This window comes from Amphiura filiformis, chromosome 5, assembly GCF_039555335.1.
Source record: "Amphiura filiformis chromosome 5, Afil_fr2py, whole genome shotgun sequence".
NCBI lineage: Eukaryota > Metazoa > Echinodermata > Ophiuroidea > Amphilepidida > Amphiuridae > Amphiura > Amphiura filiformis.
This window is the reverse complement of record NC_092632.1, coordinates 51155321-51171101: the sequence shown is the minus strand read 5'-3', so window position 1 is coordinate 51171101 and position 15781 is coordinate 51155321. Positions and strand designations below refer to the sequence as shown.

Here is a 15781-nt window from a genome sequence, read left to right as displayed (position 1 = left end):
AAACACTGAAGTGCAAATTTTATTGTTTAAGATGACATTGGTTTTTCATTCCTATCCCTGGTGTTACTCACTTTTAGTCAGTAATGCCTCAAATTAAAGATACAAGAATAGTGCTCAATGGGCTCATTTCAGTTTTGTGATATACCGTAAAACCTTGTCTACAAGCATATAGTGTTTTTGATGAAGCTTAATGAATACGTAACAAGCATAAATATACCAATACAATAGATTGGTCTTACAATGACACTTGTTTGTATATGGTCGAATCCAACGAAAAAGTGTACACGGCATGTTCAGGGCCATAACTTAAAAGTATTAATCAATTGGCATTCGTTTTTTGTATTGTGTTTATTCGCCTTGATCATACGCTTGGCATGCCATATATAATAAGACCCCTTCTGTGAAAAACTTAGACACAGAGACCCCAAAACATGCTATTTTTACCCATTTTTTCAAAATATTTCTTAAAGTATTTTTAAAAACATCTAAATCAGTTATGAAAAGAAGTCATTGGATTGAATCTAAATTGATTTCCTGAAAGGTGTGTATTCAAAGATTGCCTGTTCAATTTTTCACATATTTGTACATAATTATGAATTTTTTGTGATAATTTTTTGAGTGGTATTTTTTTTTATTTCTTTCCGAATACAATTTTTCATATCACTAGATATATCTTTAAAAATGGAAATCACTAATAAATGCATAATTAATACAAGCTTTGATATGTCCAATACTGAAATGCATTGCATTCGGACATCTTTATTATTGTGTTTAGCTGCCAGAAATTCTAAATGGCACAAAGGTAGGTTTGGTAAAAAATATGCATTACCTCCGAATACATGTTAAAAGCTGTGCCATTTCCACAAAGTGAGAGAATAGTAAACAATAGTTAAGCAATAGGTGCAGGGTAATACACTCTTTATTTCTACCAAGTTTCAATAACCTGCGTTTAAATATTTCTGAGATGTCAACAATAAAAGCAAGTATTAAGTAGGTAAATTTCGGTAACCGAATGTTACGTACGAATACACTTTGACATCATGACAGTATTGTGAAACACCGCCATTCATGCCAATGCCCATATTGGTACATAACGAAGGCCTGTATGTTTGCTATCAAATCATATGTCAATGAAAGTTGCGAATTCACATACATGCCCACCATGCAAAACTGAATACGGCTTAATTGGTGAAAAATATGTACTGAAATAGACGACGGTCTGCTCATTTGAAAGAAAATTCAGATTCAAAGAAGATTAGAAGGGATAAATACTTGGATTTGTCAACTGTCATGTGTGCTTCATTTTAAATGTTTACCGACCTTCTGGTTTCTTAGTAATTTGTGTCCAAATTGATTTATTCGAAGGTAACTTTTGACGTTTTCGCTAAGGTTACCTACGAATACCATGGAAAAAAACGACTGTTCTCATTGTCTCATGATCTAGACAACACATTGATGGACCCTAGTATAAAGCTAATTGTAGTTGCCCTCAAACGAAAGGCCACAAGACGTAACTGACTCCAAGATGCACTTCACAAGTCTGCAATAACGGTTTAAAGCGATTTGTGTGCAATTAAGCAAATTAAAGTCACTTCAGTGCCTTTGTTTCTTACCTCAATCCTCTTTCAACCGTTGTGAACCGACATTATTAACACATGATAGGGTCTAAAGTATCAATAAACGCACATAAAGAAAATAATACATTCAAAGTGCTTTATAAAATGAAGTTTTGATTGCGATATCCACCAAAAGTCTAATTCTTACCTACAAATACTGAAATGTTACTTACGAATACAGCATAATACATGACATGTGTAATGAAGTGTCCCTACCAATGGAAATTAATTGTCAAAAACTTTAAGCGGTACCCCAGGACACTATTATTACCCATATACGGATTCATTCAACAATTATTTATTATGTAAAATTGCTGATTAACTACTTGTATATCAAAATGAAGTGGTCAAAATCTTGCTAAAAGCATCAAAAAATTTTTGATCTAAGGTAATAGCATTTATTCATTTGGACGTACCATCTGAAAGGGATCTAAAAACTACCATTTTATTAATTCATTACCATAATAGCAAAATGTAAACCTATAAACTCAATATAGATATTGTTAAATCGCTCATGTTACCTACGAATACCCGGGTTTCTTCACCTTTTCATTGTATAAAGCGTTAGGTGTATGCGTATACTTCCTAATATTCTTGAAAACATATATCATACTCGTTCTTATACAATGTGTAAATTGATTCATACTCATTTGATAAATAAAATACAGAAACTGACCTAAACTTCATTTTCAAAATAAACTAGCATAAATTGACTAAGATCATATTGATCGCGTTATAAAAATAAAAACAAATATTTTCTGGTTGAGTTAGCATTTTCCTGACACCCTGTGGTCTACATTACACGAAAAAAGCGTTAATGGGAATATTCCATTTGTTTTAGGTTGATTAGTATTGCGATAGTGAAAGCATCCTAGTGGTATTAAGTAGGTAACATTGGGTTTTGATATCACATTTACTATCACACGTCCTGGATTTATTTTTCAAGATTAGTAATGGCACTTTTGGTTCCTATAAGGCCAATATGTCATCAATCAATGGGCAAAAGGAAAAAGTTGTGGAGACATTTTTATTTCGGACTTTTATTTTTGGCCCGTGGACACTTTTGGTTGGATTCGACCATATGCCTGGATCTGTCAAACTCCAAACTGGCACCTGGAATAATTTAGCTTTCATCAGAAGCACTCTATATGCTTGTATACAAGGTTTTACGGTATAGTATATGCAAGCAAAGCAAAATCTTCTACAGTAACTGGAGCCTTGGTTATTTAGAGTATCACCATCTCTGTTACATAATTATTTCACAGTAGATCCCTGTTTGCAGTAGATCCCTGTTTATTAAACCAAGGAGATCTACTGCCAGATATTCATATCAAGAAAGTAATGTAAAACCAGTGATGTTTTTATCTTTCTACTATTTTATTTGATGGTAATATACCACAAACATTCTTGTGATTATTTTGTGATCATGGCTATTGAAATAGATGCATATACGTATTTTATTTGTAGCATTAACAAGAAATCACTTATCACCTTAATTCTCTCTACAAGTTTCCTCATTGCAATATAAGTTATGCCAGTTGAAATTCATACACCCCTATGAAAAACATGATCCCTTATGGAAGACATGACCATGGGGTGTAGCTTTCAAATGGAGTCCCCATTCAGGTAACCCCATTTGAAATTCACACTTTCTGTGTGTAAGATTAAGGTCTTGTCTTCCATACAGGGTGTATGAATTTCAACTGGAAAAGCTCAATTGATTCATATTTTGGCTTTAAGATGATCAAGAGATTTTTGGAACACCCTGTAGATATTGTAAGAAAACACTTCGAAGGGAAAGCTATGGATTACTAAATTATTAAAATGGATCATGCATATAGCTTCAAATGGAAAACAACTACCATTTGATATTAAGATATTCCTTGACCTAAGTATAAGTTTACAGTATGTGACATGATCAAGGGAAATGAGTCACATGTTGGCAATTTTCAATTAGAAGTTTTTACATCAATTTCTGGCAGTTTACAAATTTTTTGATGCAAACTCCATCAAAAATGGACATCTTGTTACCTAGTTATAGTTATGAGCAATTTATCAATGGCTGAAAACAATTTAAAACAAAATAATTTGAATACTGTTTTTGCCAATATCGCAAAAACAATATTAGCAACCTCCGACTCATTCCCATATTGTAATGTAATGAACAAATATATCGTAATTGTTGTCCTTTCTTAACCCTAATGTGTTGATATAATCCATGTTGGGTCATGATTGTGCATGCATTTAAAATCAGTTTGCTCATGTAATTTATTTATTATATTGGTATATTTGACTTTTTTGTCTACAGAATAGTAAATGATTACGCCACATTCAAGACAGGTCCCCCAACCGTATCCAGTGTAAGTAAACAACTGCATTCAACAGTCTGGCAAGTTCACTTTGCTCCTAAACCTGATGATATTATATGGTAAGTAGTTTCCATTTGTATACCAGTTATAGGCAAAATAACTAATTCTCGATCATGAGAGGATGTACTTCTGCATCAGCGTACTTTTCATAGAATAACACAATCACACGAACTACATGACCGACCTTGACCTTGCCTAGCAACGACTGTGTGATTGGTCAATTCTCAAAAGCTGTGTTTGCGCCGTAAGCGCCAGTCTTTGCGTAGGACACTTGACGCAAATACCTGTGCGTACCCAAGTTGGCTTTCATGATTAAGAATTAGATATTTTGCCTATAGTTGCCCCCTGATTGCGCACAAAATATGAGAACATATCTGGTCTGGTGTCGTATTATATTGTTATGAATATGGCAGACAGCCGAATCCATATTCGTCTTTTGGTAAATTCTTGTTACGCATGAATTAATTTTGAATTAGTGAACGAGGGATCAAAGCATTAGATTATAGAGGGCAGCATATCAATTAGGTATAAGCAAAAGAGGGTGGCATACATGGTTAGCTAACAGTGCCGTGCAGTACAGTCAACGATTATCCCTGTTGAAAAATTGATATGCTGCCTTCTATAACAAAAGCATTGGTACCTTGTTCGCTAATTCAAAAATAATTCACACGTAACATGAATTTACCAAAAGACGAATACGGATTTGGCTACCAAATTCATAACAATGGGCTATTCCAGAAATGAATGGCACCCCCTAAAGAAGACATGTATGTAAGTTTGTACCATAAATTTTTGGGAATTCCCAGATCAAAACTTTATCCAAAAAAAATGTGAATTCCCATTTTGACAATTTAATAAAATGATAAAAAAATTGGGAATTCCCAGTGTCCCTAAAGAAGACAGGCAAATCTTTGACTTGTCGGTAAACTTCGGTGAAAGAACTAGTTTTGACATTTTGAAAACAGTTTAGTTTTACATTTTGGAAACAGTTAATTTTACATTTTCTTTGTGAAGTTAGTGGATGCTGCATATATTAGCTATAGGCCTAACAACATTTACAATTATCCAGATCTTTGTGGGTTGTTTTAGGTACTAATGTAAATGTTCTGTTTTGTGCATGTCTATGACGTGACAATCCATTGATCAGGTTTATTCCTGGAAAATTGCAAAAAATGCATGTTTTATTTGTGACCCAATCTGACCTACCATTTGCACATTAAGTGTCAGAGCTATTCGAAAAAAGAAAGAAGGGAACCATCCCTGGTTGTGATATCTTCAATCAATCCTAGGTTCCAGGATTGTAAATAGCATGTATATTCTCTCACAAGTGTCTCTCTTTTTTGTCTTCTGCTCACAGGGAAAATTTATCAGTTAGTACGGCGTTATGGTGGCTTAGTGTCATCTTGGTCAATATTGGTAAGATTTATTTCTTCCACATCGCATGCTTATTGCTCTCTGTTTATTAAATTTAATGACAAAGTCAACATGTATTTAATTGTTCTGTCCAGACACACCTTTGCAACATTATGTCACTGGGCAGGAAAAACCTCATGTGTAATTCCAACGGTCGAATGCATAACCTCATATGTAACTGGGGCCCACTTGTTACATATGAGGTTTTGCATTTGCTTTTGAATTACATAAAAGGTTTTTTCCTACCCAGCGTATTTAGTATCATAATACTATCATTGGCAGAGCTAATCATATGTTTGAAAACAGTCACAAGGATTTGTCCCAATTTCAACATATATAACAAGGCGGAGAAAGCCCTCGAGAGATCAGAGTAAAGTTTCTTGTAATATTTTGCAGTAAACCTTTAACGAGAGTGTATTTTAAGTGTACGTCACATATTTCCTGCGTTGAAACGCACTTGTCTCGAATAGCTGCTGGGGCGATCTGCTGTTGCCGAATGGAAATTTATGAATGAACTTTGCTCCGTATGTGTTGTTATCTCTGACTTTACTACATCACGGTAGTACGCGCTTGTCAATGGTTTACTGCAAAATATTATAGCCCAGTTGATACCTTCTTTTTATATCACATAGAGAGTTGTACATAACCATGGCCTTTTATGTTTGAGTATATACTAGTGAGTTTCATTGCATTGAGTCTAATTTGTATACTCTTTTATTTTCCCTCCACAGCTTTGGTTATACTGTTGTTCTTCCTTACCACACCAGCCATGTTTCTCACAGCTTTAGACACAACTAATTTTGATGAAGCAGTTGCAAATGCAAAGGTACTAGTACAGTGAAACTTTTGAAGCTTTATATGGGTGTGGATGCATATGTGACAAAACATGGCTCATGTCAGCAGAGATTATGCCCAAAGAGTATAAACTCAGAATTGCTATGTGCGTAACACTATGGTAAATCCACCATATTTGTTATGCATATCATGCAGAGCAAAATAGTGATATTGTAATGATTGTGTGTAGTGGGAAATTTAATATCTTCGTACCTTTAAATAGAGTCAGCTATATAACAGTAATATATCTTTGAAAAGAAGATGGCACAAGTAATATAACCTAAGATTTTCCACCACAATTTTTTTGTAAAACTACATATATTAAAGGGGAAGTTAGCATTGCTGACTAGCTTTATTGTTTTAGCAGTGCAGAGCCCCACCTGGCTGCCTATGTTGTCACACTCTATTGACTGGCTTACCACACTTGGCTGCACATGGGTTCTACTCTAGCTCTTTTCATCTTCAGTGCTCTCAATTCAGTTTTATTTTATTTATTTTTTGGAAAACAATGGCTTGGGTGATCGGGTCAGGGCTTGGTGCCTTCTCCTAGGCCCCACTTCGCTTCCCCATAGACGGGACAGTAAAACTATATGCCCCTCCATTTTGCGTGCCAGGATTCCACTGGACTCCTCGCTAGGTGAAGTTTCCCCGATTGGGCAAATTGTTGCCCTTATCTCACGATTGGGGGTGCAATGCGCAGAACAGTAGCTAATATTTAGGCTACTCTCTGAATTTATTCTTCACAAAATAAAAGAACATTTAGTTCAATAAATTTTAAACTATCAAATTCTTCAAACACATCTTGGCTCAACATAGATAATGTGAGCCAAGCCAGCAACCTTATGTCAATGTGGCAACATCTCAGATCTGGTCGGCTATGAATTTATACATTATTAGTTCATACAAAATCAAAAAACAGCCCTTACACTAGATTTATTATCCATGACTCCAACAGATGTAGAATGATAACATATTGTTTGGAAAGTTTTGACAAGGTTTTGTATTTGCATAATAAGCCAATGGCAACATCAGAATTTAGGACATAGGCAACCACCACCTGGGTCAACAGTTTGAGCAACATTAAAGAATCAGATAGCAACATTTTCACAGTAGTTTTGTGGGACATGATCAGCACATCAGACATACCAAATTGCGTTATGAATATGAGGAATTTCCTTCTGATATCAAATAATTTTGATTTTTTTTTTTAAATTTGTGATATAATACTAATTTTATGGCAAATTATTATTAAAACTTGATATTTTTTATATTTCTGATACATTATTTAACATTCCTCAAAGTAAACTTTATAAATCTAATGATATGTACTTAAAGTGTAACAAGTATACTTTACAAGTGACTAACTTTGGAATTTAGAGTGCTCAAACCCATTACAGGTGAGCTATAGTTAAAGTGTATGTAGTTGGGAGGAGAAGCCGTCCATCATTTGAACATGTTGACCTTTTGTATTGAAGATATGGAAAAATAAAATTCTGTTTGTTTCTTCAAAATTACTTGATATAGAAGGAAATTCCTCATATTCAGAATACAATTTGATGCGTCTGATATGCTCTCATGTCCAACAAAAAATACCGTGCAAATGTTGCTATCCAATCCCTTTAAAAAATCTAATTTTATGAATCATTTTCTTGTGTTTCAGTCCCCTTTCATCTCCCAATTCTTGCCTACTCTCTTACTGTGGACATTTGCTGCATTGCTACCTCTATTGGTTGTCTACTCCAGCTACTATTTTGAGTTCCACTGGAAGCGGACCACTCTCAATCACACCATTATGTGCAAGACATTTGTCTTCCTCCTTATCATGGTGCTTGTACTGCCCTCGCTTGGGCTTGCCAGGTAAGTCTGTTGCCGTTATGATGGTCTGTAAAATATATCATAATGCAGCCCTCTTTTGATCTGTAATTTACTGAAGAAAATGTTAATGAGATTTGTCTTAGAAACAGTTGGCTAAATACAAAGCAATGTTACATGATATTAGATTTATTATTATGATGATGATGTTTATTTATTTATTTGCCTTTTGTCCACTTTTTTCAATGCAATACCATATTATATCATTATTTTGTTCTTGGCAAATAAAAATGGAGAAATAAAAAAGATGAACCAGAATGATTCAATGATCTTTTTATCCCTTGATCTATTTTTTCTGTAACTGATGGATAAGGCAAAAAAAAGGGTTTGAAAATTTACCTTTTTTTAGATATTGGAGTTTTTTGTTTTTTATTTTTTTATAGAAAAGTGGCCGAGGCAAGCAATAAAAAAGAAATGACACATTTCGCATAGCTGTAAAACTAAAAGAAACTAGACCAACCTTTTTTTATTTGGCTTTATGCAAAATGTATTTACGTTTCTTAGTTTAAACCATGCTTTGAATTCTGGACATGAAAATATATTTGTGAATATTTGAATGATAAACACTTCAAACTCAAGCATACATGCTCTCTCTTGCGTTATATACTAAACTCAGTTGTTTTCTAATGGCAGACCTCTTTCGTGGTTTGGACAAGCATCTAATAATGTTGTCTTCTATTTATCACAGTGTACAGGCATTCTTTGAGTATTCACTACAAACTGCACATAATATCAAATTGAGATGGGGGTAAGTTTAAACAAGAATTTTATACATTTCTAGAGCAGGGTATGTTATCCTGGTTAATCATAAGATGATGAGAACCTTTTGAACCACCCAGTACCTTTATGCACACCAAATATGTAAGAGGATGAAACAAAAGCTTGGGAATACCACCTGGGATAAGAATGTAAATTGCTATACCATTAATGTAGCATTCAGGAGCCTTAAAAATTTAGCTAAGGGTACTTGATGTATTGTTGGTCGAAACAAAAAAAAAAAATTGATTTTCATTATTTTAATCAATATATGATTGAAAAATAACACTCTGATGTTTTGTAATAGTTCATTCTACAAATCATATACTTTGAAAACTTGCTTGATTTGTTGTTGTTAATGAGATGTACGTTTTACAAAAGTATTGTTGTTTCAGCCCTCTTTATAACATAATTCAAGATTCACAGGACCTACAAAAGTATATCTGTGATATTTGAATTCTTGGACACACTCGCTATAAATTGATCAATGCAATTTTTGCCAAAGCTCACTACCATTCGCAAGATACTGCGAACAACCAAATCGCAACAGTTTAAAATGGTTGCTAACCTTAAATATGAAACTACTATCAACAAGAGTTTTCATATCAAACAGATCTTTTTATATGAAGAAAACGACTAGTGTCTGATAGACTTTTAATTCAAACATCTCTTGGGCATAAGGAATGGCATATGAAGTAGACAATGTTTTTGTTTCCAGGGAGTCAAACTGCCCCTGGCTGCCACTTAACCAAACTAGGAGCTCATTTCACTAACATTTACAATGAATTATTGTAAGTCCTAAACCCAACATAAGTCTCAAATTCATCAGAACCCAACCATAGGATTTACATGCTAGAGTTTCTATGGGTTTTGATTGTTGCTTTATAGCAAATGTTAGTGAAGTACTAGTGCACCCCTGGATTCTGATTAACTAAAATCACATTCCTGTTATATATAAAGTGTGGCACTTGCATGTATTCAAGTATCCTAGCCAGGTATTTTGAGCTGTGCTGTATTAATTTGGAGACATCAGTTACTGGTATTTGTAAAATGACACTCTCAAAGCTACTGTATGCTGCCAAGTCTACTGTTATTTCAAAAACCATCCAAATTATCTAGAAATAAGAGTCTGCGGTTGAACAGAACAAAGAAAAAAATACAAACAAACAGGAAAAGACAAGACATTAAAATGAAATAAGATGTGAAAAAAGTCACAGAATTACTGGTAAGTTTCCAAACTTGAAAAACTGTTTTGTTTGTACAACAGTAGCTCAGTATGTCTACATCATTTTTAGCCCTATAAGATATACATGGGGCTAGTAAATAAACTTATTACTTCCATGGCATTTTCTTCTTTACCTCACAGTTTATTTCTGTTTGTTATCCATGTCATACAGATGCATATTCTTACCAGAAAATGGGGCATTTTTTGTAAATTATATAATCACCTCGGCATTCATAGGCACAGCTCTGGAGCTGATACGTTTCCCTGAACTGTTTCTTTTTATGCTATTACTATGATATGGACGAGATCGGAGGCAGAGAAAATAACAGCTAGAAAGGTAAGAATGCAATGATTCTAAATCGGTGAGTGTGGTTTAGCTTGTGTGCTATGTTTTATTGGTTCCTTAGGTGTCAACTATAAAGGCATGTGTGTGTATGGGGTGGTTTTTAATTCAATTTAAATTTTTGGTAAAAATAACCTTATGGCCTAAAGGTCAAACTGTGTTTGATAGTTCTTTACAAAATATAAAACATAATAAAATACCATATATAAAAATTATTATCCAATTACATAAAGATATAGAAAAACACTCAATACTAAAGGAAATAAAAATACATTACACAAGATTCAAGCACAAATTGATTGGCACAACACATCTTATCCATTCAAAGAAAGAACATCCTCAATAGCACAAACCAGTCATCTTCACACTCGATCACATTCTGTCAATCAAGCAATATGCATGCCCTCAAGCAAAGCTTTACATACTCTAAATACACCCACACATGTATCAAGCACTCAAACCTCATGATGCACAGAGGCATAGCATCCACCCACACACACCAACCCCAATACTGCACATGAAACATTACACCTGAATCTATTATACCTATCAAATATGCTTATAAAAAGAAATCATTTTAAAAAGCATTGCAAAGTAGATATAACCTATCATTCAACACAAGTACGTTGAGATATTTATCTCAATATTTTGATGTGTACAACACACATCCTCGTCAGGAGGGCTCCAGTGATGGAACTGATGGAGTTTTATGTCCACACTCACGAACTTTGATGCAGGGGCATATAACTCAATCAGTTCATCACTGGAGCCCTCCTGATGAGGATGTATGTTGTTACACATTAAAATATTGAAATAAGTATCTCAATATACTTGTGTTGAATGACAGTTAGTACCGTAGAATTCCGTCTAGAAGCATATATGCCTCTAAACAAGGTTTGTTTTTTAACGAAAGATTTGAAAGGCCAATACCCTTCTCAAAAACATTGCAATAGATTGGTCTTACAAATATACATTTTTGTACAGCCGCCTTTATCAGTAATATAGTTGTTCAAACTCCAAATAACGTTTTTGTTGAGAGTGTCTGCCTCTTGTCTCTTGTGTCAAAAAAACCTCGTTTAGAGGCATATATATGCTTGTAGACGGAATTTTACGGTATTTCATTTGCATGTGTATCTACCAACATGTATGCACATACAGAGTGATTTAAAAAGCATTGCATTAATTAAAAAGAAAAGGGACATGGTATCAGAAGCTACAATGAAAGCAGCCAGATTACCACATGCAAGTGTGAGGAGTGTGGATTTGTGTCCATTAAAAGAATAATTGGGAAAAAACACACACTAAAACAAATTTGTAACAGGAAGTTTCAAATCAGCCAGTTTAAATTCAATCATTAGGACGAAAATAACTTGGTATTTTCCTTAATGTAAATATACCTTGTCATAATTATAACACACCTTTGCATTTGGTATTCAGTAATTACTCTCTGTAAATGTAGTTAGTTATCAGCAAACATTGACATAGAAAGTTTCTATTTTCCATGATGCAAAATGCCACATTATGAAAGGTTCTATATATGGCAGTATACAGACTGCAAAAGAATTAAGGTACCAGTAATTTTCACCCCTGTATCCTAAATAAAGACAGATACCGTATTTAGTCAAATAGTCCCCCCCCTCAAATAAACGCCCCACCACTTTTTTTCAACCAAGATGTTTCAAAATGCCGATATTTCCATGCTATCTTGTGTAGTAAGCTTACCAAGTTGCGCACATGGTCAATAATAGTGTCAATAATTGGGGAAAATCTGGATCAGAAACCCGGAAGTGAGCCAGAAGTCAGTGTTTCTAGTTCATAGTTCGTCATTTTAGCGTGTGTTTTACTTTACCTTATGATTTTAACGGGAATTATCGTTCTAAAATTGACCTTGAATAAACACCCCCCCCCCCTTGGGAAAATGTAACGCCCCTGGGGGCGTTTATTTGACGAAATACAGTATGTCATAATTAGAACCAGCAGTCAATAGCTGCATCTTTTAGCTGGGATTTATGACCTCTTTTGTTAAAGCGGTCAAGAAATAAAGACATGATGATCCAAATCCCAAGGAAGATGCAAATTCAAAAGTTGCAGATTGCACATTGCATGCCCTATTAATTTGTACACAAAGCGTTCTCGAACAAGGTTAAACTAGCGCCGTGCTTCCATTGATTGGAACATTAAAGTGCAACTTTTGATTTTGTTCCTTCCATGGCTTTTAGATCACTGTTTCTTTAATTCTCAACCAATTTCAACAAATGAAGTCTTAAATCATAGCTAAGGGTACAGGTATTGGCTGCTGGTTTTAGTTTTGACATGTTTGTCTTTATTTAAGATATGCAGGGGTGAACACATAACTGGTACCTTAATTATTTTACAGTCTGTATATGCGAGAACTCATTCAAAACCAAATGAATGTGTTGACTGATAACCTAGTTTTTCCCCTTTGCAACCAAAATGGTTTTGCCTATTTCTGTCTAGTATATTTACACAAACTGTGGGCTTGTATTGACATAACCATAGCTAGCACAAGCCATCATCATAGCAGCAAATTATATTTGATGAAAAAGGGCACAGTAATTCTTTCGGTAATGTATTGGACAGCATTTTGACATTATTGGAAAAATATATTTTCTTAGTAAAATTCTGGATTAAAAAGTCTTTTTGGGCAGCTACCCGCAGCCAGCCAATAGGCTCACCAGTATAACATCAGTAAGATCTTCCATTCAACAACAAATAAGACTGGACTGCTACAAATACTCTTAAAAATAATCAGAGAGTGGAACAGCCTTCCATCAAACATAGCAAATGACCAAGATATTACTTCAAAGCTGCTGTCAGAGACTTCTAGATCTGAAGCTGTGTATTTCTGATGCATCTGGTTCCACTTGAAACAATTGCACAGTGTCTAAAAAAAAGAACTTCAAGAAAATTTGTCAACGAATTCAGACATTACACTTGCAGGTCTGTGTTCCTTTTTTTTAAGTAAATGTGATTTTTTTAAATGATTTTGAAGAGTACAGTTTTTGAAAAATAATTTTGAAGAGTGCAGATGATACTCTTTTCATAACATGTCAAGTAATCTAGTTTTGAATTCAATGGTCTCTTTCTAAACTGGTGGTTACATGGAGAATATGCCTGTTGAGTGTGCTGTACTCTCTATTTCTAGATATTTTAAGGCATATTTCTTTATTATTATTTTTTCCAAAATCTCAGCATATTTGATATACAAAAATCAATATCAGTTTTATTAATTCAGGATTGGTCTATATTTTGACATGCAATTGGGTTGAATCAATTTTATTATTAAAATATGTCAGAAGGGAAATTAAAATGTAAAAATTCAATATTTTAATGATTTCAAGTGACATTTTATTGTAATATCACTGTACTGTAAGTATCTGCATATACATGATTGTACTTGGCTAAAAATAAAGTAAAATGTCTCTATTATTAATATTGTTTTTACTCATAACCTTGAAACGGAACTTGATTCAATCACTTAAGTCAAAAGCGTTGAGCTTAATGGTGCATATTGAATTTGATAGGTATTTGAAAAGAGAAATACAGTCATTTATTAATTTATCTCATAAATTGCTTTTTAAATGTGATTTGTTTTACCAATTTGTGTTTCTGTGAGGAAATTTAATTTTCTACAATAAACGGAAGAAGTTTTCAAATCACAAATGCAATTGCTTTGAAATCATTCAAGGTTGTAAGCTTGAAATAACAATTGTTTGTATATTATTTCAGCTTTTAAATAACAATAACAGTGTCTTTCAATTTTCTGCGCTTTCTCTCTTCATGTAATTTAAAGCAAAGTAAAAATCCAGTGATAGAATAAGTTGAGATATGATTAATATTAATAAGCCAAAATAAATTGGGTCGGTCGGTCGAGATTTAAAAAAAAATAGTGTTAATAGTCAAAACATGACTGTATGCCTTTGATTAGCTTAATAGAAACTGTAAAAAAACTTTTCAGGATGTCAAAAATGTTGAAAGAAAAAAAAGCTTTTCTGGTCTTTCCAAAACTGGGGTCGGTATTCATTTGTACAGTAAAACAAACAAAAAATGTTTTCCAAATTTTCCAGATTAGGGTCGGTTGGTGGAGGGCAAGCAAACAATCTTTTTTTTTTTTTTTTGGCCTTACTGAAGAGAACAAGTCAGGTACATACCAACTTGATGTGGGGAAACCACTTTTCATTTTGAGTCAAACTAATGCGTTACAATGGAAGGAAATTGCTATTTTATTCCAGCTTCTTGAGTGTGATTTGTGAATGCAGGTATCTTTGTATCATTTATCTTCATTTCTGTGTTTATATTTTCAGCATATTGTGTATGAATTCCAGTATGGAGTACAGTATGCCTGGATGTTAACAACATTTGCCATTGTACTTGTGTATAGTATCACATGTCCACTTGTAGCACCATTTGGTAAGTACACCAATAACAATTTGTTACTCGCAAGCTGAGGAAAATTTGTAGTCCAAACAAATTGTAATGACACTAGAAGACATTTTCCCTTGTAAATTTAATTCTGAACTATATGTCTTTTTAGTAAACAATACTCGGACACAAATCAAACCATGTTAAATTACATGCAGTGTAGATTTAACAAGAGAAAGAAAGGAATGACCCAGGAGGGATCATGGATTTTGATTCTATTCCTGTGCTGTGCAAGATGCACAAATTGATAATAAACTGGATCAAAATGGTGACACAATCACTTTCAGAGGAAAAAGATGCCAAAGTAAGTTTAAAAACAGTGCTCCACAGAAAATAAGGAATATCTTCTGAAAACCATAACACACTTGCCAACAATCACAACAACAGCTTCAACATATCGACATAGTGTTCCACGATATGTACAGAAAGTTAACGTTGGATAGTTTAACAACTCTACGGATATTAATCAGACAAATAAAATATCAAGAGAAGCTGAGGAAAGACAGCAGAAGTTACAAGCCACTTATAAATATAAGTCCTTATTTTTAAGCATTTCTTCATGACCAAAAGTGCTCACTAGGAGATGAATGTAGAATACAGGGGAAATTGGCCAAGCACAAGGCCAAGTACAGCCCTGCAAAAATGATGAAAGACCAATTTCATATCATTTTCCAGATCCTTTAATTCTTTTTGATACCTTTCTGCAAGATGTACATTGTATTTGTTACTACCCGTTTTGTTTCTGATACTCACCACAGAAGTTTCTTATGTGCTGGGTATGGTAGAGTCACATTATTGGTAACATACCATAGCAGTTTGCTACAGTATGTAATTCCATGAATGGAAATGTCCATGCAATATTAATTTATTTTCATGTTCTTTGTGCTCAACACAGGTACTGTGAACATGA

At 33.9% G+C, this 15781-nt stretch overlaps 1 protein-coding gene across 1 annotated transcript in view; it reads left to right on the top strand.

Moving 5' to 3' along the window:
• Nucleotides 1-15781, top strand: part of LOC140153329 (calcium permeable stress-gated cation channel 1-like) — a 175606-nt gene that overhangs the window by 90601 nt on the left and 69224 nt on the right. Inside the window, 8 exon segments of the mRNA XM_072176056.1 lie at nucleotides 3925-4044; nucleotides 5343-5401; nucleotides 6130-6224; nucleotides 7893-8089; nucleotides 8793-8852; nucleotides 10258-10363; nucleotides 10366-10422; nucleotides 14754-14859. Of these exon segments, the coding sequence (XP_072032157.1) occupies nucleotides 3925-4044; nucleotides 5343-5401; nucleotides 6130-6224; nucleotides 7893-8089; nucleotides 8793-8852; nucleotides 10258-10363; nucleotides 10366-10422; nucleotides 14754-14859 (800 nt within the window).